Source organism: Mytilus edulis, chromosome 1 (assembly GCF_963676685.1).
Source record: "Mytilus edulis chromosome 1, xbMytEdul2.2, whole genome shotgun sequence".
NCBI lineage: Eukaryota > Metazoa > Mollusca > Bivalvia > Mytilida > Mytilidae > Mytilus > Mytilus edulis.
The window spans coordinates 20,584,545-20,611,413 of NC_092344.1; the positions used below are offsets into that span (position 1 = coordinate 20,584,545).

Sequence of the window (26,869 nt, forward strand, 5' to 3'; positions counted from 1 at the left end):
TTTACACTTAAATTGACTTAACCATGTGAACATGTTTGGGAAACTTTGATTGAATTATAACAAAATGTCCCCTAAATACTTAAATTCAGCTCGAAAAATAGTTTGTACATACGTGTGATCACCTGAATTTTCATTTTCATAGGTTAACAGGTATGGTTAATACTTCACTAGTTAATAATGTCCGAGAAAAAGACAGAATTTATATGATGTAAGCATGGTAACAATCAATGAAGGAGGATCAAAAGTGTCTGTAAATCATCAATCTACAAGAATCAAAGATAGTTCATTGCAGACACATTTTTCATTCATTCTGTACAAATTATGCTAAATGAATATCACATTATCCGATTTTAACAAAATTTGCAGGAATGATGTATTGAAGGCCATTGAAATGGATAATGTGAAAATGAAAAGTTTAAAGTTAACAGATAATTATGATGATGGAAACTATTGTTTTGTCTAATTGTACAGTAAATATAGCTTTAATGGCCTATTGGTCTAAATGAACTTAAAAGAGAAAGGTGCTTTAGCATGTTTAATATGATCAGATAAAGAAAGGCAACTGTTGTATACCGCTGTTCAAACTCATAAATCCATGGACAAAAAACAAAATCTGGGTAACAAACTAAAACTGAGGGAAACGCATTAAATATAAGAGAACAACGACACAACACTACAATGTAACACACACAGAAACAGACCAAGAATCAGACAAAATCCCACGAGAAAAACAAATACAACATCAAAAACAAAATACATGAATTTGGGATAGACAAGTACCGTGACACGTCTTATCGCAATGTGAATTTACACTCAAAATTAAGAGAAAACATACCACGTCATTTTATAATTTCTAAAATGACATTGTCATAGTAAATTGAACACTGTATTATTAAGATCAGAAGTTTACTACATTGTAAGTAATATATATGTAATATTTCTAAGAAATTATCTTGATTCAAGCTTCAACACTAGGACCAAGTTTTTAAAAATATAACATTTTATTTCTATGGCTGACAGTACAAAATCTATACCTGCAATGGACAAAACTGAAAAAAAAAGGGAACAGCTCAAAGACACTTTTAGGTCTGCCATGTTTTTAATTTATTTCCAACATTTTTTTTCACTTAAAAAGTTAGCTTAAATGTTCAGGGGAAAAGTTGTGAAAACATTGGAATTTTTATGCTGCCCTACATATGCTACATGTACAGTTTTATTCTGTGAAACCAATGCTTTTTATTTTATGATTGAACATGGAGTTACCTCCCATTCACCATGGATTTCACTATTTTGTTAAATTCAGTTTTTCTCCCATTTTTTGACATGTTTCAAATTTCTTTATTTGTGCAACAGATAAAAAACAATGGGAAACCAAGTCAATTCTTTCCATATTACATAATTTCAAGACTGTTTATGTCTAAGCATTGACTAAGTTTACTGAAATAAACCAGAATTAATAGTAGGTGATAAGGTTATTTAAACACTGTCCAACATCATTTGGTATCTGGTCAATGAGTAATTCTCTAAGTAGGTAAAAATCAGAATTTAGAAGGAAAAAAAAGCAAAGTCAGCATTTTGCTATTTAATTTTCCTTGTTTTTTTTTCCTTTTTAATCAGATTCTAAATCTTATGTGTAAATATTTATGTCAATGTGTTTATAAAAAGTTTAAAAATATAGTATATATACCAATACACATACCGGTTTCGGTCCAAAAAGGACCTTCATCAGAGGCAGATTCTGATTCTGCCTCTGATGAAGGTCCTTTTTGGACCGAAACCGGTCAGGCTATGAAACATCACCAGGCGCTGTTAATTATGTGTATTGGTATATATACTATATTTTTATGCTTTCACATTTCTCTCACTGATACACATAGTTAATATGGCTTCTACTAACGAAAGCTCCATTTGGAGTTAATGTTTTTAGAGACTTCTTATGTCAGTACACCTTTCCTATATTGCCTAGTGTTTATAAAAAGTTATCAACAAAGAAAGCAACTTTATGAAATTTACCAATGTAATATGTATGATACCAATATTTTATCAGGAAACAAATACCACTTTCTATTTATTTCTGCCAGGTGTACAATGCAATAATTTATGGTCCACACAAACTAGAACTGTAAGATTTGACAACTTTTACTTCACATTTCAAAATACATGTACCACTAATACTTTATAATCTGATTACCAATTAGTGCTCATAGTTCAAGTTTTCATCACTTTTCGCTTGTCGAAAAACATTTTTAAGGGACGATAGTAACATATTCAACCCTAATCTGAAAAAGATTCGCCTCAAGAAATGTTGATCTTTATTCTGGTATTGGATTTCAACGGTATTTTTTTAAAGGCAGAGGAAAATTGAAAATGTTTGATTTTAACTATCAAATCACCCCGGTCCACTGAACATAGAAAATGATGGGGCATCCGTGTACTTGGGACACATTCTTGTTTATTAATGTAAATAATTTGACTGGGTGAGTATTGCTATAATAAGATCTCACATTTTGTCATATACATGTATCTGTTTGCAGATTTTCCTGAAATTGCAATAATTAAACCCACATGTTTGTTTATTCCTCAATAATTGCAATAATAAATGCACACAATAATTTCTGAGTTTATATATAAAAAAGGAGATGTGGTATGATTGCCAATGAGACAACTCTTTACAAGAGAGACTAAATGAAACAGAAATCAACAACTATAGGTCACAGTACAGTCTTAAACAATGAGCAAAGCCCATACCTCATAGTCAGCTATAACAGGCCCCGAAATGACCAATGTAAAACAATTCAAACGAGAAAAATAACGGCCTAATTTATGTACAAAAAATGAACGAATGTGACACATCAACAACTACAACCACTGAATTATAGGTGCCTGACTTGGGACAGGCAAAAAAATACAGAATGTGGCGGGTTTACTCTTTGAGTAATCTGGAAGATGACAACTCAGATGCTTTGAAATAAATTATATATCTGCATCAATATTTCCCCTGAATATTAAATACAAGGCCTTATGATTACAAGCATTAGTCTTTTCTACATTAATCTCATTTCCATTAAGGTTAAATTATAGAATACAAGATAAAACCAAATAAAGCTGCAGAAAACGTGAGAAATCACCTGTTAGTAATTACAGGTAGTTAACACATTGCTAACCATGCGCTGATATAATTCTATATTGATTTGACAACTTGTGCTCATCTTCCTTAAATTTATTGTTTGAGGATTTGTATAACAGGTATTTGTATTGGTATAAAGCTATTGATTTTAATGGCTTATACTACATGTATCACATTAACAATCATACTTACTGAGAGTCTGGATATATATTCCATTGTATTCATTATTGGTGTCTTTTCAATTTTACAGAAGTATGATTTTATCCAGCGTAGTGACAGTAATCCACTCTAGTCAGTGCAGTCTTAAACTTGCAGTGAAGTGAGAGTGGTTTTTTTGGCTCTGCGTTGAAGGCCTCACTTAGACTTTTAGATGAAGAACAGCAATAAAAGCTCAATTCTTTTGCTTTTTATGTGTTTTTAGCTGTGCATGTACTGATTTTTTGTCGTGGATAAATACCCCATATTCTTTGTTTTTCTATGCTATTAAACTTTATCTTAAGTGTAAAAACCTAGATAAAATCAGTCTAGATTAGTCTAAATGGATAGTGTCACTGATGAAGTCAAATTAATAATTTTTTGTCTACATTACAAAGCATAAAATTTGTCTAAGTAAACATATTTATAGAACAGTCAAGAAATACAAGTTAATAATTAGCCTTTACACCTTAAGAAAGGATCAATATGCTACATTTCATTTACCTTTAATCATATATGAAAGTAAAATCAATTTTACCAATTATAATTATAAGGGGAATACTTTTGTTTCCTTTTCTTTTAATGCTGCTTGGTATTATAATCAATTCTAAAGATAAAAACAAACTTCTTTCAAATATAATGGTAATGAGACCGAAAATCAATACCAGCTTTGTATTTTAATGCATCTAATTATCACCTGTAGGGACACTATGCTATTTATAATACAAGATTATGTTATAATTTCAGGTACATAACTTGGTACAATGCTTACGTACAGGTGTATACAAAAGATAAATGAAGCATTGTAGAAGAGCAGTGTCATGAAGTTCCATTCTACTCATGGCATATCGGTAACTCTGTCGGGGAACAAAACACAAGCAAACCGAGCTGAGGGAATATTTTGCAATGGGATGACCTTTGGTGATCAGCAGGTCAAAGTCAATCAAAAAGTATGTGTAGAATTATCAACCTCAACATCATGGAGTGGTGCCCTAGGTATCGGACTAACCACAAATAATCCATCTAAAATAAACCAATCAGAATTGCCTAGGTTTGCTTTTCGTAATTTAGTGGAGAAGGATGGTTACTGGATAAGAGCAGTTGCAGAAAAATGGATCAAGGAAAAGTCAAAGTTAATTGTTTATCTAAGTTCTTCAGGAGCCCTTCAGTTATTTATAGATGGGGATTACAAAGGAGCATGGGTAACCAACATACCTACAGATAAACAGTTGTGGCTTGTTGTGGATATCTACGGGAATACAACTGGGGCCAAGCTTGTCAAACCAGGTCTGTATTCAAATATTTTACAATAAATTCAGAAATGATGTGAACAATTCAATTAAATGTGTATATATCACAATAAAAGCTTGCATTCAGAAAATCTGATGCATATACTGTATATTTTTGTGCAGCTAAAACATGTAGATTGTAATCGCAATAATTATTTTCACATTATGGTCTGTTCTGTTAAAATCACAATGATAAATGCATGCACACATTTCTGAATTTACTGTACATGCTGTACATCTTGTTTACTTGTTATAGGATAAAACTTGAATCAACTAACAAAAAGACTTATGACAACTTTTTTTTATGAAATATATCAATATTAATTACAGGTTTTTTACTTGTTAAATATTTACTTGTTAAACTTTTGTTTAGTGATACTTGAAGTTCTTTAGCAATTTACATTTTACTTATTAATCAGGTATAAGAAGATGTGGTATGAGTGCAAAAGAGACAACTCTCCATCCATATAACAATTTGTAAAAAGTAAACCATAATAGGTCAAAGTACGGCCTTCAACATGGAGCATTGGCTCACACCGAACAGCAAGCTATAAAGGGCACATGTAATATGATAATGCAAAGTCATTAGTCTTTTATTAAGATACAAATAGAAATTTTTATTAAAACTATTTGTTACTAAACATTTAAAAGAATTTAAATCTAAAATTATGTTTATTTGTAGATGAAGCACCAAAAGAAATTCTTGCCAGAGGACCAGATGCTGTTATGGCCTATGATGAGGCTTGTACCTCAGGGACCAAAGTTATCTACCGCAGTAGGCTTATGTTAGTTGGTCAAGACAGAGTTGGCAAAACAAGCCTTAAAAAATCCTTAATTGGCCTAGAGTAAGTGTTTTATAAGATGAGTTTGAAGAAAAGTTGACTCAATCAGAAAAGCCAAAGATATGAATAGAAAGCAATGGGAGGACCATATAATCTTTCAAATGCAAAATAAAATATTTTGTTATTAGTCGTTAATTTGTACATCAAATTTGTCTTTGTTAAAAGGGAAATTTGAAATAAGAGTTTTAATCTGTTATTAATAATTCAAATCCCTATAGAGAATAACATTTGAAAGGTAAAGTAAATGTTTATGTTTTTCTTTCATGTACTTTTGGAAAATCAATTTGTTATGAAATAATGATGTAAAAACTAGTGAATATTATATACAATTAACAGATGTGAATTATTTTATATGCCCTATTAGCACAATTGAAAAGGAAATTACTGTTATTGTTGTTATGCCAGTTTATTGATTTCATGTTTTACTAATAACTATAGTAGTATGATATTTTTCACACAAAAAATCTGCAACTTTTACATTTGACGACATAACGTGGAAAGTGGTAATTATAATTACGAAGAAGCTTAATTATTTTTAACAACACCATCTTGTGACAATGCTTAAGATAAACTTTTATTTCAAATTGTTTATACATTTGTTATTTAGGGGTCGTTTATAGCTGACTATACGGTATTGAATTTGCTCATTGTTGAAGGCCACACAGTGACCTATAGTTGTTAATTTCTGTGTCTTTCAGTGACTTCAGTCTCTTATGGAGATTTGCCACATTGGAAATCATACCACGTCTCCTTTTTATATTCAACTTAGTTCTCATACACTCATTTTAATTTTCAAGTTACAAGGAAGAGTACAGATCTTGGAGAAATTAAAAAAAAAAAAAAAAGTGTATCAAACTAGTTTTTAAAATTTAGCTTTTTATATGTATTTTTCAGACCGTCAAAAACTACTATACCTTATTGTTACTACATAAAAAAATTGTAGCAAAAAATCTGAAATTTCTCAGAATGGGAATAAGTCATCCAAGTGAACATATTTGAGTACTTGAAATTGGTTTACAAATCTTTGATATATAATTTTTTAAAGACTTATCTCTCAGCCCAATAAGTGCTCAACTCTGTCTTAGCAGTCTAAGCTGACTGTTGTCCATCTGTCAATCAACAATTTATAATTTGATTTTCATCTGAAATTAAAGCAGTATAGGCTATGCTCATTGTTGAAGGCTGTACAGTAACATACAGCTGTTAATTTCTGTGTCATTTGGTCTCTTGTGAAAAGTTGTCTCATTGGCAATCATACCACATCTTCGTTTTTATATTGTCAGAAAGAATTAAATACAGGTTCTGTTTGAGAGATAATATTTTTCTTACGATTTTAGACACAATACCAAAGAAGAGGCTACAGATGGCATAGATCTATCATTTTCTTGCTCATTTAATCTGTCACAAAAGTCAGAATGGAAATCAGCAATATCTGGCAACCAAATCAACCTAGAGCTGCAGAACAGGAACCAGTCAGATAGTATAGGTAAGCTCCTTAATGATTTGTGAGACTGTCTATAACAAAATTGCTAAATAGAACTATCCATAATTACCAATACAAAGAGTAAACTACTAAACTTATGGCATTTTGGTTTTGTTTTTTTCTTCCACTGGAAAAACAATTTAGATTTAATCATCTATCTTTAGTAAAATTTGTAATTTGTAATTTTTGTATATTTTATCCATGTTATGCAATGTGTTATTTACCCTCAATAATTCCACAAGAAAATGCATTATTCATAGAGATGTACATTGATTACATTTTATATGTTGTTTTTACAGGAGAATATGATTCTATAGAAGAAGAATATAACCATGGATTAGCTGAAAATATCATTAAAGAAATGGCCAAACAGAAAACAACCAATAGATCTAAAGTATCTAGTCGTGACAGTCTAAGAATTTTATCTCTTGGTAGAAAAGTAAGGAAAGTTACTACATGTACTTAATATTATAAGTTATTAGACTTTCTTACTTTGTTAATCCATAGATGGTTTTTAGTGAGTTTGCACAGTGTTGAGTAATAAATAATCTAGTTCAATGATAAAATCAATCTCACATCTCATAAGGTGGTACCGAACACTACAGGGAGATAACTCTGTAAAATCAGCTAAACATTTTAATTATGTTGTGTTGTTAAGGGAGTATTAAGCTTCTCAATGATCAAAATAAGTGTTTGTCAAACTGCTATATAACCAGTGTAATTTTTCTGATAAAACGGTTGGTTCAAATTTTTTGAAATTTTTATATTTTTGTAAAAGGGTCAAAGTAAATAGTTTGTCAAAATTTTAAGAAAATTAAACGAGCCAAATTAATTTTAGTTAAAGTGTTGGGTACCACCTTAAAATATATCTGTCATTATTATTTTACGTTATATGATTGTTATTGAGTTATTGACTTTTTGTGTTGGAAATTAGAGAAATGTTTCTATTATGCTGTTAATTATATACATGTAAATATTTTTTTTATTTTAAATTCCATTTCAGAATGATAAAGAAAAACAAAATATTAGGAACACGCCCTCATCCAATAGTGATCATCCTATCTTAAATGAGACAATTAATGATGTTCCAGAAAGAGTTATAGAACTTCTTCAGGAAATGTTAGACCAACAAGAAGCATGTTTACCTTCTGGGAAAAATCACAAAAATGGCAAAGATTCCAAAGTAGGGACACCTGAAGAACCTGTTGCTAAAAAGGAAGCAGTACAAAAAGTGACCTTGAATATTTGGGACTTTGCAGGTCAAAGTGCCTATTACACAGCACATCAGGTATTTTTCTATAAATATGAACTGTTGCATTGAGGGGTTTGTATATTGTCATTGTCCATTTACAAACACACTAATATTTTTTTGATTTTGCTTGATTATAAAGATGCTGACTAATTTGAAGTTAAAAAATGTTCAATCTGTAGTTTTTATACGCCCGTCAAAATTTTGACGGGACGTATTATGGTATACAAATGTCCGGTGTCCGTCCGTCCGTCTGTCTGTCCGGCGTAAACATGTCGCACCGTAACTTGAGAACGACTTATCTAAATTTCATGAAACTTAATATAGTTGTTTTTTATGATGGTCAAATGATCTGTATACTTTTTGGTGAAAATAAGATTTAAACTTTTTGAGTTACGGCACTTTGTAACTAAAACAGGGGTGTGTTTTTTTTTCACATGTCGCACCGTATCTCAAAAACGATTCTTGATTATTGCTTAAAACTTTACACACTTCTTAGTTATATTAATCTTAATATCTGTATACTTTTTGGTGATGATTCAAAATTTCATTTTTGAGTTATTGAGTATTTTGTAAAAAAGGGGGAGGGTTTTTTACATGTCGCGCCGTATCTCAAAAATGATTTATGATTATTGCTTAAAACTTTACACACTTCTTTGTTATATTAATCTTAAGATCTGTATACTTTTTGGTGATGATTCAAAATTTCATTTTTGAGGTATTGAGTATTTTGTAAAAAAGGGGGAGGGGGTTTTTACATGTCGTGCCGTATCTCAAAAACGATTTATGATTATTGCTTAAAACTTTACACACTTCTTTGTTATATTATTCTAAAGATCTGTATACTTTTTGGTGATGACTCAAAATTTTATTTTTGAGTTATTGAGTATTTTGTAAAAAAGGGGAGGTTTTTTTTTACATGTCACACCGTATCTCAAAAACAATTTATGATTATTGCTTGAAACTGTACACACTTCTTTGTTATATTAATCTAAAGATCTGTATACTTTTTGGTTTGATTCAAAATTTTATTTTAGTGATATTTGTAATAAGAAAACAGGGTGGGGGGGGTTTCACATGTCCCGCCGTGTCTCAAAAGCAATAAATGGTAATTGCTTAAAACTTTCTCAGAAACTATTTATGATAATTGCATAAAACTTCCACACAAGACGTCGGGCGTATCATGCGCTCATGGCGCAGCTGTTTATTATCAAAATATGATGAATTTTGAAGAGTACTGGTACACGTATCAATTTTCAAGCAACGTAGATAAGGATAGGCATACAATTTCTTGCAGGAACAATTGAACATGAATGCAAACCTGTCTTAATTGGTACTCCAACACAGTATGTCTCAGTCTTTTAAAAATAGGTTTAGTTTTGTTCAGTATGTAAAATGACATCTACATTTAAAGGCATTGGACAGCACACACATTTTGATAAGTGCTCTATATAAGGAGATTTCATTTGTTTTAAAGGATTAACATGTATTGAGTGTTTATTAAAAAATCTTCTAGAATTTTTTCTTTCTTATTTTACAGGTTTTCTTAACATTTAGAGCTGTTTACATAATTGTGTTCAATCTGTGCCTTGATTTAAACGATGCTAGCAGTACATCACAGGTAAGGTTTTAATTGTCATACCTTTCCATAATGAATATATGCATTAAATAATATTTGCTTCAGAATGCCCACAGAAATTGTAATTGAAAGACAGAACATTATGATTTTCTGTTGTCTGTTAATGAAGACAAGCTCTTTTTGGACATTGGCAGTTTTCATATTTGTCATGACAGTTAAATTTATCACTCATCATTCAATTTTAAAAGAAAAACAAATAATGACAGACAGTAATCATACCTCGGGAATACAAGTTCCTGATTGTGAAGTAGGGAACAAGGAGGGTTTTAATATTTTCATGAGTGCTTAGCCGAGGATCATGCATGGTGGCAAACTTAATTTGAAAAGGTCTTGCAGGGGCGGATCCAGCCATTTTAAAAAGGAGGGATTCCCAACCCAGGACAAAGGGGGATTCCAACTATATGTCCCCATTCAAATGCATTGATCTACCAAAAAAAAAGGGGGTTCCTACCCCCGGAACCCCCCCTGGTTCTGCCAATGGCTTGGCTAATCAGTTCATACTGAAATGAATATCAGCTAGCAGGCTATATTTACTTTACCAGAATTAAATATCAACCAATGCACCTCCAAGGGATTTAGTGAAGAGAATGCAGAAGCAGTCTAAAAGCATGACTTATATGCAAAACTTATGAATATGTTGAGTATTGTAATTTCTTTGATTTCCTTAAATTAAACATAGTTTTAGGCTCATAACATAATGTTTATATATGTATCAATATTTATTATGACAGGGTGATAATGATATGAGTACTTTAGACTATATGGACTATTGGTTGAAGACTATCCATGCTCAAATCTCTGACAACACTAGATCTCAGGTGGATAATACAAGATTATCTCCCCCTGTATTTATAGTTGGAACTCACAGAAACAGTCTGGCTTCAGATCAGGAAATACAAGAAATGATGGTATAAAAGACTTTAATTCATAATTACTACATTTGCAAGTTTTCAAAGAAATGCAAATTTCTAATCTGCTAAAATGCATAATTTGTCAAAACGATGAATAAAAGTACCCTTAAAAAATACATTATCTATCCATAAAACATGAAACTTGAACCAAAGAAAATAAATAAATTAAAGATAGATACATATTTTTGTGATATAATAGTCAGTAAAGGTATTTTCTGTGGTAAAAGTACATACATCTGCTATTCTTAAATACAGTTTGCCACTGCTGGTGGACATTTCGTCCCCGAGGGTATCACCAGCCCAGTAGTCAGCACTTCGGTGTTGACATGAATATCAATTATGTGATCATTTCAAAAAAAATTCTGTTACAAAACTTTGATTTTTTTTTTGAAAAACTAAAAATTTATTTATCCCAGGAATAGATTACCTTAGCCATATTTGGCACAACTTTTTTGGAATTTTGGGTCCTTAATGCTCTTCAACTTTGTACTTGTTTGGCATTACAACTATTTTGATCTGAGCATCACTGATGAGTCTTATGTAGACGAAACATGCGTCTGGCGTAATAAATTATAATCCTGGTACCTTTGATAACTATTTACATTTGACAAGGAGAACAATTGTCACTAAATAACATTTTTCAAATATTGATTTTCAAAAATATGCTACATTATAATTCAACTATACTTATTTCAATATTTTTTTTATGTTTAATTCTTTAAATGTGTTTTGATATATTTTATTGTTACATTGTAGTATGAAATATTTCCATTGTCTGATTGCAGATTGAGGAGAAGTTTAGTATGATCCAGGAGTTTTTGGCAGACAAACCATACACTCAACATATAATTACACCATTCATTGCTGTAGAGAATAATTTAGATACTGGAATTGATGATCAGGTTAGTTTTCTAGTCATAAGATACTGGGGATTCATTTATTTTACCAATTTTTGTGGATTAAGGAAAACTTTCAGGTTTTTGGCTATTGAATTTTGTGGTTTTGCTGAAGTCTGCATACAAGCCTGTAGAAACTTTGTTGGTTTTTTTAATATTTAATTTCATGGTTCGCCTGTACCCCAAACCCCACGAAAATCCAATGTATAATAATGAATCCACAATTCCACAGTATATAAAAGAAAGAAGATTTTGTATGATCTGCCAATGAGACAACTTTGCACCAAAATCCAAGTCAGGTTGATGTCACCAACTAAAGGCCATTGTACAGAGAAAGCCATTAAAAGCTCCTGAAATAAAAAAAAATAGGTTCATTAGTTTATATTAATTTGGCCGTGGTCTTAAGAGCAAGTCATTTTACAAATGATTTTTAACTACTTGATATTCTATCAGAAAAAAAATCACTTATAATCAAGAAATTTATGATGATGCATTTGTTGTTTAATTGTGATGGTAATTAATTAATAATGAAGAGATGGACTTAGCCCAGTGATCAATAAAACTTAGAAATATTTGTTGTGTAAATAACGATATCAGAATAAAAAAATAAATTATTTAATCCATTGAGTAGAGATGTGACAATGTACTGATGAAATAAAAAAAAATGTCAAGCAGGTTTTACTAGGAGAAGTTACAAGATTCCTATTCCTGTTCTTATGTTGAACTTTGAATGTATAAAATATCAATGCTCATTACTTACATTTACTGTGATTGTGGCAACTGTTCAAAAAATAAGGGCGGGGGGTTCAAGGGAGTAAACTTCTATCGAAGTCATGTCCAGCTTGCTTCCAAATGATAGAAATACTTAAATGGGATTTAAATATTGTATATAAGGTAATTTTCAGGCATTTTTTTTTTTTAAATTGAAATATTTCTTGTTTCTGTGTAATTCACTTAATTCTTGATTATGCTCAATATTTTAAAGCATCTTAAAGAATAACAGAGTTGTAGCATGTAAGATGCAATCGTTTAACAGACAAGAGCTAACTTAAAATTATTGATTTCAAAATGAAAAAAATCAAAATTTAAAAATAACCATGTAGATGGAAAATAATGACTAAAATTTATTTGCAGATTGATTTCCTGAAACAAAAAATTCAAGAAGTAGCTGGTGATGAATCTTATATGGGAGAAACAATACCACTAAAATGGCTGAAGTTTGAACAGGAAGTGCTAAAACTGGTAGAACAAGGAACCAGTTATGCATCTTTTGACCAGGTACATTTGTATAAGTCTAAATCTATTCTTTGAATCCCACTTAAAGGATGACAAAAACTTTATTTTTAAATAGACATGACAGCAGCCTGGATGAATTAAGATCAAATATGTTTGATTGAAAATTATAGATGTACATGAGACAAAATTAATGAGATAGTTACAGTGGCTGCTAGAACTTTTTAAATTCACTGACTATCAAGTTTATATCTCAGATGAGACAAGATAAAAAAAATGAGCAAGAATCATATAATGAAAGTATATAACTAGGTCCTTGATTTAGAAAGGCATACAGTAAAACAGTTGAAAGGACCTACAATTCATAATCCACCAACTTTATTTTTTTTTTATTTTTTTTTATAACTTTTAAACAGGTTTTGGTTATGTAGCTTGATTCTCCAGGAACATTAATATATATACTTGATAACAATATATATTATATATTAAGATTTTTTTTAAATTTGTATATGACCATGATAGACATTATACAATTTTAACCATAATAAAAAAGAACATAGCGGAAAGTATTATATTTAAATTGGAAACAATTAGTACCACCTTTCACTTTATAAAAATATTTTCTTTTTAAGGTTATGGAAGTAGCCAATACCATTGGAATAATTACAAAGAGGGAATTCGAAACAATGTTGGAATTCTTTCATGATTTGGGTGTGATACTTTATTATGGAGGATCTGGGTCATTAGACAGTTTATTGTGCAATACCATAATTCTAAAACCACAATGGCTGGTGGATATGTTCAAAAGAATTGTCACTGCAAAGCCTCCTAATGATAAGGTAGTTAACTTACTAAATTTTATTTTATAATTAAGAATCCTATGTTTCTTTTTGTAGTATATAGGGTGTAAAAGTGTGAAGAACCAACATCCCTTTCATGATATCAACCCAACAGTTACTGAGGCATTTTTCATTTCATTCTCTTGAAAATTGCATGGCTGTAATACAAATTAATTCTTCAAAAAAGTTTAATTTTTTAGGGTTCACCACAGCCTTTATAAGAGTGGAGTTACTCCATCTTTGGAATTTTTTATCAATCTTTTAGATTTCCAGCACCTCCCTTTTTTGTTCAACTTAAATTTGAAAAAAATAATTCTGAATCACAAAACATTTTCCAAAGGCTACATATATGTTTTAATTTGTTGTTATATAACTGGAATACATACATTTTGGTTCATATGATAAATATAGTATTGCAAAAGAACTACATTATAATCTCCAACCATAAATATTTGCCTGTTGTGATTCCTGGTGTGACTAAATGACAATTTGCAATATTCTTTACATATGTATAGTGGAGTTTATCAAAGGACAAATGGAAGACACTTAATGAGAAAGGCAAACTAGATGAATCTTTGATAGACAGTCTGTGGAAGGATGTAATTGATGACAAACCATTATTGTTAGGGCTAATGGAGAAGTTTGACATAATTTGTGAATGTCTAACCATAGAGTCAGAGGTAATATTATTAGGGCTGAAGAAGACACTTTAGTGTTAGGGTTATTTGTATTCCCCTTTTCCCTGTCTTTATAAAAAAGAAGCTGTCTGATTGCCAATTAGAAAAATATTCACAAGAAGCCAAACAATAAGTAGAGATTCTTCCAGCAATATTTTTGTCACACTTTTCTCAGGTGACTTCATAATTAGTCTGCAGGGTGACAGTTTTCAGATAGTTTAAATAACAAGTGAGGTATGCTTCATAGAACAACAAACATGTAAAAGATATTAAGATTTGTTTACCCTTATTTCTTTTTATAATTCAACTTGTGTGGAAGCAGATTTTTAGAGTATATGAGGCCCCTCATGGGGGGGTCCTAGTAATCACATAATCACCATTTTTTTGCCAATATAATCACATAATCATTAAATATTTGCTTATCTTTAGTAATCAAATAATCATAAACTAAAAATACAGTCCTAGGTAATCAAATAATCATGAAATATTTGGCTTAATAATCAAATAATCATTAAAAAAACGGCCAAGTAATCACATAATCAAAAACCCCATGAGGGCCCTCGTATATGGTGCATATATATTTACAGTGTTCTCCCCAGGCCGTTTTAGCGTCACGGTACCGCGACGCTATATTTTTTCACCGTGATGCTATAATAATTCCGGTGACGCTATAATTATTTTGAAGATGCTATTTTACTTGTCCTCAATTTTGAACTTTCATCTATTATCGATTATGATCATAAAAATTATATCACCTTTAATTGTAATCCCTTTAAGTCGGACACTAAAGGCAATTAAGAGATAGCCAGGTGTTAATTGCCCTCAGGGTGATAACTGTTTTGATGCGAATATCCCAAGCTGACACTTGTGACATGACTAATACCACGTGTCTGCAATCACCAATTTCGACATGGAAAAATGCAATCACAAAAACAATTCGAAATCTATGTTTTGTATTACGAAATTTCAAAGATTAAAACGTTTTTTTTGTTGTTGAAAGGTCGTTTATTTGTGCAAATCTCCAAAAAATACTTTCTTTCTCTTCCGGTAAATTACGAGAGCGAGAATTTTGGTTTTGAGCTTTTATACATACTTCTTTAAAAAGTGATCATAATTGGCTTAAGTTTATGTTTAATTCATTTTATTCATTCACAATCTCTAGTCAAACAATGTTTATTCTCAGAATCATTTTCGTACATTTTTCTACGCCGCCATTGCACATTTTTGTGTAAACTACGGATCGGAACGGGACCAGATATGACAAAAATCCGCATTTTCACGATAATGACAACAGACGGACGGTTGACAGAAAAAATATACCAATAGAGAAAACTACGCATTAATAGACTATTTGTTAGATAACTTTGTTAAAAGTACGTATCATTTTGATGTAAAGATAAGAAACAACAGGGACTAATTCATTCAGTGCCATGAAACAATGAATTTCATAAACATGATAAAAAAAAGTTTTTAAATTGATATTTATTTTGCTACTTTTGCTACTTTATCTTTACTTAATATAAAATATAAAAAAATAGTTAATTTTGTGTACTAGATATTCAGTTTTGTATACAGGTTGCACTATAATGAACCATTCATTCATTTGACTTATTGTTGGGTAACTGAAAGCACATATTTTATTTTTATTTGGCACAAGAGGAAAAAAATAATTCTGTAACTATAAATGAATAAAGAAAACATAAACTGAAACAACTGTTTTTGTTGTTATAGTTTAATTGTATTCTCAGTTATGAATTTAACAATATAAACTAAAACATATAAAGGAAATAGAGCAACAACGCGACGCGACAAATGACATTAAAAAAATTTGTTTACGCAAAATGTGATGCTATCCAAAATTTCTGGGGAGAACACTGTATTTATAGTTAAAATAATGATAATCTTAGTCTTTGATTTTTTATAAACAATGTTTTTTTTAATTTTTTCCTTGGCATTGTAAGTTTCTCTTCTACTTATGAGCTTTAAATGTTCCCAAAGTATCTTAACAGATATATTTACAAAAACAATTCAACACAAATGAGCTGTGACAAAATTTAAATCTCTAATCACAAACATTAATGAATCCTCAGTATTTTTTTAAATTTCATTTTAGGTTGGATGTACCGGGAAAACAAAGTCCAGACTATTCTACATTCCATCGAGATTAGTGAATGGTCCACATCATAGTCCTGATCAAACCTTGTACAAACCACATCCCAACCATGCTGTATTTTCCTTCAATTTCAATAAATATCTACCAGGTAATATTTTAAATATTTTTCAAATGAAGTCATTGATGTACTAAAACATATATTTGTATAATTGTAGAATATATTTTAATATAATTCTTCAATGCTTATAAATCATAAGTGAATGGTCTGATGAAAGTATGTAGAATGATATTTTATACAATAACACAAAATTATGAATGAATTCAAAAACCAAGTTGCATGAACAATTTATTCTTCATAAAAAATATTAACATTGACCTACATATATAGATATAAGAAGATATGGTATGAGTGTCAATGAGACAACTCTTCATCCAAGTCACAATTTGTTAAAGTAAACCATTATAGGCCTTCAACACAGAGCCTTGGTCCACACTGAAGAGCAAGCTATAAAGGGCCTCAAAAATGACGTGTAAAACCATACAAACCGGAAAAACAACAGTCTAATCTATATATAAAAACAAGAAACGAGAAACATATATTGTCCAAAAAATGGTAAATATATAGTATTTTTAAAATTCTCCTACCACTTTTGCAGAGGGGCTGTATCACAGGCTCATTACAAGAACCATTCGCTGGTGCCAAGATAGCACTGGTAAAGAACCTCACAGTATGACCAAAGATGCTGTCAGATTTTATCTTGATCCAGAACATGACTTTGTTTTAGAGTTGCTCCCAAGGAAACTGTATAGTATTAAGGTAAGAAGTGGATTCTTTACACTGTAAATTCCAATATTATTGCAATTTTTGAAAATAAGACAAATATCTGAGTTTAATTATTGTGAATTCGGCAAAAGCTGAAGATATATGTATTGCCAATCACAAAACTATCTCTTTGGTTCTCAATTTCATACAAGTGAGAGGTTAAGATAGCAATAAACCCAGGTTTAATCCACCATTTTCTACATAAGAAAATGTTTTTACCAAGTCAGGAATATGACAATTGTTATCCATTCATTTGATGGGTTTGAGCTAATGGTTTTGCCAGTTGCTAATGGCTTTCTGTTAAAAATTTTCATCCTAGTTCAGTAATTTTGTTATTTACTTTTTTATTGCACCCAATCCTTTTAATAGTCCCTGTTCAAACCAACAAAACAAGAGTACTCTTTGCAAGCTGATACCAAACATGAGTATACAATGTTTCATCAAATTCAAATGCTATAGTGATTTGTTAGTTACAATCAGGGAAATATACAATTTGAAATATCAAAAACAGATAGATTTATCCCTGGCTGCTTAAACAAGGATTTGTGATCATCAAGGATTTGATCAGTTTTTTGCTTGCTAAACAGGTCTCCAAAAATAACCATTGACTTTTCTTTTATATATTGATTTATCAAATGCGCATTTAAAATGATCAGGTCATTGTATGCAATTTATAGGTGTTTATGTTCACAAAACCAGGCAAAACAAGATTTTGAGCACCATGCTAACTCAAAAATTGCAGAGGCAACAGCAGCAGGAAATTCAAATGAACTAGCATTAGGATTTACAAAGAAATTTAAAGTAAATGTTGTCTTTTAAAAACGCCAGTAGTTTATAAATCATCAGACAATTACTTTAATAATTAACTAAAATTTCAATTATAAAAATAACACAATCTTAACTTTTTTTTAATTTCTAAGGTGGTACTAATTAGAGTGACAGATCTGAATGAACTGCCAGATTCTGAACCAGAAGATGAAGAAAGTGAGGAAAAAGTATATGTACCCAACATATCTGTATGTGCCAAGGTAGGTTAAATTTACTGGCTATTTGGATATTGAAAATTTCATGAAAATTGCACTTATCTTAATTTGATGCAAAGCTTGAAAATCTGTAGGATGCATATGAATGTTTAATATGTTTGGGTTTTGTTTTAGTTGACATGACTTTTTTTCAATTGGATGCAGACAGATAATTCATGAGATACAGACAAATCTAGTTTTGATTTGAAAAAAAATGAAAAAATTAGTAACTGCTCAAAACTAACAAAACGAAATTTAAAGATTTAAACTTTAATATGAAACTTTTCCATTTCAAAGTCTGAAACCTTTTGTTTTCAAAGTTCAGAAATTAGATGATAGTCTGGGGCCGGTAACCCTATGAAGTTACAAAAAGAAGCATTCAATACTTATAATTACATTTTTTTAGCTATGATCAAGAAAACACGAATTTTATATATTGTTTTTATTTAATTCACCTGTGCACTTTATTGTGGGACCACGTGTTATCATGAATGAAAAGTTTTATTGAGTGATGCAATTGCTTACGGAATAACACGTGATGTGCAGTTAGCCAATCAGAATAAAGTATTGTAATGAAACATACATCTAATGTAATTATAAGATAATTCTAAGATTATTCAAAGAGTGTAAATCAAAGATCCCTCAGGTTATTCGTAGATCGGTCGTATTTCCCCCTTAAATTGCATCATAATAGTTTTCAAGTTATGTGTTCTTAATAGTTTTCTGGCCTCTCCGTTTTTGGTTCCTTGCAAAGAAATTAGAATCACCTTAAATGAATCATAAAAACATTTTAATGAAATGCGCATAACAATCAACTACCTATTTAACCTAAGAAAAACAATTCTGGCCTCAGACCACCATTATTCTTCCTCTTTGCTACAAGTTTTTTTTTTTTTTTATAGAAGTCAAATTGAATTAAAAAATTTGCACCGCTCTTCAAATTAATTAAACTGCTTATAGACCATTATTATTTAGATAAAAATATACTTGTCTCAGGACAATCTTTCAGTGCTTTTTCTTTTGAATGCCCTATTATTCACCAGGCCAATGGTAGGATTTGAATCTTGTGTAAATTATGTAGGCTTATTTTTCTATCCTACTTTCATTTTGGTCAAACCACTACTATAATGGTTTACTTTTATAGATTGTTATTTGGATTCAGAGCTGCCTCATTGACACTCATGATACCACATCTTCCTATATCTTTTCACTTTAAACAATATTTTTTTTCCAGATTTTAAAAGTCTTCTTACAAAAAATAAAATCACAAAATTACTTAACTCCGAGAAAAATTGAAAACGGGAAGTCCTTAACCAAATGGCAAAATTAATTGATAAAACACATCAAACGAATGGACGACACTTGTCATATTCCTGACTTGTTACAGGCATTTTCAAAGTGTAAAAAATGTTTAGATTGAACCTGGTTTATAGAGCTGAACCTCCCACTTGTATGACAGTCTTATCAAATTCCATTATATTGATAATGATGCCCGGAGTGAAGAAAACAGACAGTTTAGGCAATAATGTCAAAAATAGGTGTATATCAGCAACACGAAACCCACTAAAAACTGGGGATGAAATACAGATGATCCGGAAGGGTAAGCAGATCCTACTCCACGTGTGGCGCCCATCATGTTGCTCATTATATTACGAAGCCGGTAAATAGTATAATTCGTTAGGTCACATTCGTGAAAAAGGAATGGGACTGGAGTTAAGACATAATGAACATATCTGATATCAACTGTATAACGGATATTCCATAACGGTCAAGCAACTCATAATGGCTTCTGTAAAATTTAAGAAGTGACGATTTAAACTTCACCATTTGGAACTTTTGGTTTAAAATTAAAAAAGGTCACAAATTTCTCCTTGATTTATATTTAACACTTCTCTCAACAAACCAAAATTGAAATGATGTACCATAAAGAGAAACTACCATCCTCCACACACATGACCAAGAAAACACTGATATATAATTTCCTATTCAGATGAATTAATAATTAGAATAAAAAAGTTCTAAGGTTTACGTATTAACTTTTTTTAAGCAACTTTTTCTATTATTAACAAGTGAATGTACAGCTAAGAGGACCACTCTTACAAACAATATCAAGTGAATCTATTGCAAATTGTTCTTGGTACACCCCTAAGTTGCTAAGTTTGTTATAAGAACACTTAATAACTGACCAAAATTTAAGAATGATTTTGTGTTACCGGAATTAGTAAAATCGCTTTAAGGTAGACGTAAGAATCGTTCTTAAATCATGCACTTTTTCAAAACATTAAGGGCTGTCAATCATTCTAAGATAGGCATGAGGTTTGGTCTTGTTACATTTTTAAATCCTTAGACGTTCGTAAGACATAAGAGTGCTTTTTGTTACCGACTCCTGAATACAATGCCATTTTTTTTAGTGAAATTCTATACAAAATGTGTGTGCTTTTGTTAAAAATCCCTTAAATAATATACATAGCGGTAACTAGATCATAATTTCAAAAAATTGTGGATTTATAATAATACTTATTGCTTTAAGCCTGGCACAATTGTCAAGAATGATTATAATGTTGAAAATCCACAAAGTGTTGCTGAATATCATATTTTCATTAATTTAAGATTTATTTATTATATATATATATATATATTTGTTTCAGTTAAGAAACTATTTAGAAAGTACTTTGTTTGAATTGAAAGAGATATGGTTGAAGAGAATGATATATTCTACTTGTGTACAGTGTCCGTGTGATAAATCATGTAGTCTCCATGGAAACCAAAAATGCCAGGATGTAAACTGTTTACATTTCTTGAATCTTGATGAGTGCCTTACATCAAAGGTAAACATTTCTTTCTAGCTTTGTGGTTACTCCTGTATGTTATGTAACTCGTCTTTAATAGATAGAAGTCACAATTTGTAAAAATAAACCATTATAGGTCAAAGTACAACCTTTAACAGGGAGCCTTGGTTTACACTGAACAGCAAGCTATAAAGGTCCCCAAAAATGACTACATATAGTGTAAAGCAATCCAAACAGGAAAACTAACTGTCTAATCTATATAAAAACAAGAAACACTGATGAACCACATCAACAAACCACAACTGCTGAATAACACAATTTATTGTTTCTGACAATGGACAGGTGCAAACAAATGCAGCGAGTTTAATTTGTTGAACACATTCTACAAATAATATAAAACAATAGCTATATTTTACTGAATAACACAATTTATTGTTTCTGACAATGGACAGGTGCAAACAAATGCAGAGAGTTTAATTTGTTGAACACATTCTACAAATAATATAAAACAATAGCTATATTTTACTAGCTATTCATTTCATAATGGTTAATTCTGATTTTTTTTTGGCATATTTTCTTGAAGTTTAGATGTTTTCATTTAACTATTTTTTTTGAAACAATAAAAATGAGGAAAAACTAAAAAGAATTTCAGTAGCTCTTAGATATTTGTTTGTCTTACAATCTACCAAAAGACTAAAATAAATTTAAGGCTCCTTATTTACTGATAGCATATAACTATTTAGTGACTTCTTTTAATGTACAGGTTGTATGCTGTGATTATAGAAGAGTAAAGACAAACAACATACAGAACTTTTTCCCACAACCATTGCCCCTGGGACTACAGGGAAACATTCTACCTCAAATAGACATTGAAAAGGGAAATATAGAAAAATACAATAATCAGCTACCAGTCTGGATAAAGGGTGCTGCAAAACTTCTCAGTTCTGGAGAAGAAAACCAAGACTGGATAGCTTTGTCCAAACTTATGGGTAAATATATTAAACGTCTTTTGTTTTGTTTGTTTTGTACCAAAGGCAGTGACCTCAAATAAGGCCTAGGTACAGTTGTTGAATAAAGTACATTTGACTTTGGCTGTGAGGTCATTGTTTTTATACTATTGTAGGAGTCTTAAGGTTTTCTTTCTGTGCGTACATCCATGCTTATTTTTCTGTCAGTCTATCTGGAATATGGTTTAAGGTTTGTTTTAGGGTAGTTAGCCATTATGTTTTTTTTCACAGCAAATTGAAACTTAGAATATATGTTTATTACAATGTAAACTAATTTGATATAATGTATGGAAATATTTGCCAAATTCAAACTCTGTGGTTCACAGAATATTGTAGAACATCCTTTGATGTATGCATTTCAATAATACTCTTGTCTTGGTTGTTGGATATAGAGATGCTAGTCATTCTGGACAACTGTGACTTTTTACTTAAATTCAGATGTAAGGTATGTGCATTTCAAACAGCAACAAAAACATTTATAAAAACTTTGGCAAATTTTGTGGCTATATTAGAGATTAAATGCTATGTCTATTTTTAGGCTATAAAGAGGAACAAAGAGACAATTTAATGGATAACATCAATCCAGCTTTAGCACTCCTGGCTGACTGGATTCATGCAGGTGGCAATACTGGATTAGCAGTAGATATGTTGATAGGGTACCTGGAGAAGCTAAATAGAGATGATGTCATTGATGTTATTAACACTGGAAGGGGTAATAACAATTATTTGCTTTTAAATCAGTTTCTTTTCTACCACAATTTAGAAAGATGAGTTTTAACAGTGTAAATTGCAGAATCAAAGTTGAAGTCTCTGCACATATTAATTTTGGATAATCAGATGTAGCTGAACAAGTTACAAGTGGACTCAAAATTCTATAAAATTTTAAAACTTTACTTTCTTTGCCTTAAGAATAAGGTTTTTATACCCTGCCTAGGGTCATTATGTTTTTCGGTCTGTGCATCCGTTTGTCCATCCGTCCATTAGTCATTCTGTCCCCCTTCAGGTTAAAGTTTTTTTTTGGTCAAAGTAGTTTCTGATGAAGGTAAAGTCCTATCAACTTGAATTCTAGTACCCCCTGTTCCCTATGATATGATCTTTCTAATTTTAATGCCAAATTAGAGTTTTGGCCACAATTTCAAGGTTCACTGAACATAGAAAATGATAGTGAGAGATGGGCATCTCTGCTATGGACACATTCTTGTTTACAAATAAAAAAATGTGTTGTATAATTGTTAAGAATGAATTGTCTCCCTTATGTTATTTCTTTCCCACAGTATAAACTGTTTCTTGAAATTCAATGTCAAAAGTTTGATAGCTATCATATTTATCAACTTTGTAAAATTTAATGTTTTTATCCTAATTTTGTATTATTATATCATAATAAATTTAATTATAGAGGTATCTGTTATATTATGATATTGTAAATTGTATTGTTCAAAATTTACTGTTAATAATCTGGTACCTTCATTTCATTTTATAGCTGATTCCATCCAGGAACCCCCTCAAGTATTCATCAGCTACCAATGGGATATACAAGATGAAGTGAGTCTGTTACGTGACAAACTGGAGAAATCTGGATTCTCATGTTGGATGGACATTGGTCAGATGGGAGGAGGCGATCAGCTTAGTACTAAAATTGATGCAGGCGTTAGACACTGCAAGGTATTTATACATATTTTCAAAATCATTAGCTTAAAGCCATATTATATTCATGTTCCATTTGTACTTATTCATATGATTAAAAACTTTTCCAAAACAAACAATACATTGTAGTACGAGCAGAGTTTAATTCTGGTTAAAGAAGCATTTTTTTCAATTCATAAATTTATATCTTTCACCTTTATTTTCAGATATTTTTGTCATGTCTGACTCCTAAGTATATCATATCACATCACTGTAACAGAGAACTTAGTCTTGCCGACTTATTGAAGAAACCTGTCATACCAATCATGTTTGAGTCTGTATCTTGGCCGCCACCTGGTGGCATGTCTCTGATCTTCTCACAGCTCGTCTATATACAGATGAAAGGTATAAGCAATTTTGGATATAAATAATAATAAACTATATGTTTGCCAGTGAGACAACTAATTGCAAGAGACCAAATGACACCGAAATTAACAACTGTATGGATTAAGTTTGTTAATGGAGTTAAACATGTTACAGAACCTTTGTGAATAATTAGGCTTAAATAATAATTTTCTTTTTATGTAACAAGACTAGATATTGACCAATGGATTACATGAACACATTTGAAATAATTTTACTCTAAACAAAAGTGTCCTTTTTAATTTTTGAAAATATATGTAGACTGTGTCTGAATACCAGATTGTTGCACTGGTATTTTTGTTACAGAAAGATGGGAATATATTTCCTTATATAAATTTAATAATTGAAGACCACCAAAGAGCCACAGAAATTATGAATTGGTAAACCACAAATCAAACTTTGTGTAAACAAACTTATTTTTGCACATACTTTATTTCTCTTATTGATCTCTCTAGTCAACGTCATAGCAATTTATTTTCTTGATATATTTATATAAGGGAAGATCTAAGTTTGACATGTTCCTGACTATTCAAATTCAAGTTATTTCCATTCTTGAAAGTTGTAAAAATAAATTGCTCTAAAAAATTACATGGTTTACAAATATTTACTCTATAAAGATATCGTCCTGAATATGCATGAAATATTTGCCACTGGATGTTAAGTAACAAACAATCAATCAATCTGTATAAATATATAAATCCAAAACTTTGATATCCCCTTTACAGGAGTGGGCGGCCATGGAGGAACAGGAATTCATGCTGATTTAAATGATAAGTACAGGGAAATTATACACAAAGTCATGATGTTTGCTCAACCAGATTTAAATAAATACTTTGAAAATGAACAACCTGTTATATACAGTCCCGATGAGGAAGAAGATACACAGAGTCGTTACTCACGAGACTCGCACGAACGGTTGTTACAAGATATCGCAGAAAGATTTAGTGCTAGAAATTTGAATTTGACTAGAGCATATCTTCCTCCAGTCATACCACAACCAGTGGACAATGCATTAGATAATGATATCCGTGTTCAACAACAATCTCAACAAGTTCATGTTAGCAAGTGTTCAGTTTGTGCTATTTTATAGGATAGGCCACATATTTGTTGATCTTTATTATTTTTTCAAACAAAGTGTTTCTGCCAGACGGGTATTTTTATAGTATTATTTTATTTCTCTAGGGTTTATTAATAAGTGGAAATAAAAATTAGTGATCAAAAAAGTTTTTAGAATGGTCAGTTCATTTGTAAAAGTCATTTTATATTTTATTTCTGTTTTTAGTAAAATGTTTTTACACTTTTATTTTATACTTGATTTACAATTTGTCTTTTTTTTTCTATATTACTTTGTTATTTTATTTTTACTATGTAACAGTTCACTATAAACTTTATGATTTTTTCTGCAAGATTTATACCTCAGATACTTGTTAATCTTTTCTATTATCATATTATGATATTGTTAACAATATCAATTGTTTTATATGTTATATATATATTCTATTGAACACTTTAAAGTTAATCTAAAGTTGTTTAAATACAACAGTTTACAATTATTAATCAGCAGATTTTGACTTTAATGAGCATCATGACAGCTGTCAACAGTGGAGCAGAAACTATTTAGCTTTCTAATGCATCTAAGTTCACCACCAGTTTTAATGTGGTTTAATTGCTTTTATTAAATTTACTTATTTAGCCCCCCCTTTTTTCCCCCCAAGTTTTTTCATTTAATATATCCAATTAACTTATAATTAATAATAACTGAAACTAAAAGGTCTGCTTCATATCTTGACCATTTTCTTGATATAGCCTCAGAAGAATGACTTGGATTAATAATAATTGTTCCAACTCATTGTGAGTCATCAATGCAACCAGTATTTGTATGACGGCAGATTTATCTTGTCAATTCACGGTATGAGGCTTGTGTCCTTTTCTGTTGATAAGATATTCATTTCCATACAATGATTTGTCTTTCTAAAATTGAGAATGGGGAAATGTGTCAAAGTGACAACACCCTGACCAAAATGCAGAAAACAGTCAAAGGCCACCAATGGATTTGCAACACACAGCAAGAAAATCCCACACACAGAGGCTGGCATCAGCATGCACGAAATGTGTACTTGTTCAATGAAAATAGATGTCATATAAAACTCTAAAACATATAAATGAACTAAAATATTCTAGTATACAAGTTATATCAGATTTTATATCAAGCAAATACAGACCATCATAGATATTTTTATGAAATAGCTAGATCAGTGATACATTCATTGTTCTTACTTTCTGTTCACTTTTTGTTTTAGATATATTGTTATTTGCTTATACTGTATTTTCTTGTTAAGTTTATTTTCTCTCTCATTTTTTATATGAAGAACTCTTTACATCAAGCACAATTACAATAAAATATGTTACTTTTTTCAGTCTTTTTATTTTTGTTCATGTTTTATGTTCATAGTATAGAACTAAAATGTATTTTTACTTTGTTTGATGATCTTATAGTAAGAAGAAATTTTTACCTCCAGACTAGAGAACCCTATAAATAAGATATGGTGTTAGAAATCTCTTGATGAAGACATCATCAGTCTTTAATAAATATAAAGCCAGAAGTTGATGCATGACTTTACCAGTATTTGGTGACAAAAATTGTAAGATTAATAAATGGAACTTCGTCTTACTATATACAAAAGAGAGG

The 26,869-nt window shown here is 30.6% G+C and overlaps 1 protein-coding gene across 1 annotated transcript in view; it reads left to right on the forward strand.

Annotated features, from left to right (window-relative positions):
- Positions 1 to 26,597, forward strand: part of LOC139526913 (uncharacterized) — a 28,186-nt gene extending 1,589 nt beyond the window's left edge. Inside the window, exons 2-21 of the mRNA XM_071322070.1 lie at positions 4,070 to 4,609; positions 5,294 to 5,456; positions 6,791 to 6,939; positions 7,236 to 7,375; positions 7,940 to 8,224; positions 9,726 to 9,806; positions 10,556 to 10,732; positions 11,521 to 11,637; positions 12,766 to 12,909; positions 13,497 to 13,703; positions 14,219 to 14,383; positions 16,494 to 16,641; positions 17,150 to 17,310; positions 18,237 to 18,344; positions 20,987 to 21,166; positions 21,891 to 22,116; positions 22,673 to 22,846; positions 23,615 to 23,796; positions 23,985 to 24,162; positions 24,906 to 26,597. Of these exons, the coding sequence (XP_071178171.1) occupies positions 4,144 to 4,609; positions 5,294 to 5,456; positions 6,791 to 6,939; positions 7,236 to 7,375; positions 7,940 to 8,224; positions 9,726 to 9,806; positions 10,556 to 10,732; positions 11,521 to 11,637; positions 12,766 to 12,909; positions 13,497 to 13,703; positions 14,219 to 14,383; positions 16,494 to 16,641; positions 17,150 to 17,310; positions 18,237 to 18,344; positions 20,987 to 21,166; positions 21,891 to 22,116; positions 22,673 to 22,846; positions 23,615 to 23,796; positions 23,985 to 24,162; positions 24,906 to 25,270 (3,816 nt within the window). The 5' untranslated portion in view covers positions 4,070 to 4,143 and the 3' untranslated portion in view covers positions 25,271 to 26,597. The remainder of the gene's footprint in view (positions 1 to 4,069; positions 4,610 to 5,293; positions 5,457 to 6,790; positions 6,940 to 7,235; positions 7,376 to 7,939; positions 8,225 to 9,725; positions 9,807 to 10,555; positions 10,733 to 11,520; positions 11,638 to 12,765; positions 12,910 to 13,496; positions 13,704 to 14,218; positions 14,384 to 16,493; positions 16,642 to 17,149; positions 17,311 to 18,236; positions 18,345 to 20,986; positions 21,167 to 21,890; positions 22,117 to 22,672; positions 22,847 to 23,614; positions 23,797 to 23,984; positions 24,163 to 24,905) is intronic.
- The last annotated feature ends 272 nt before the right edge of the window (positions 26,598 to 26,869 follow it).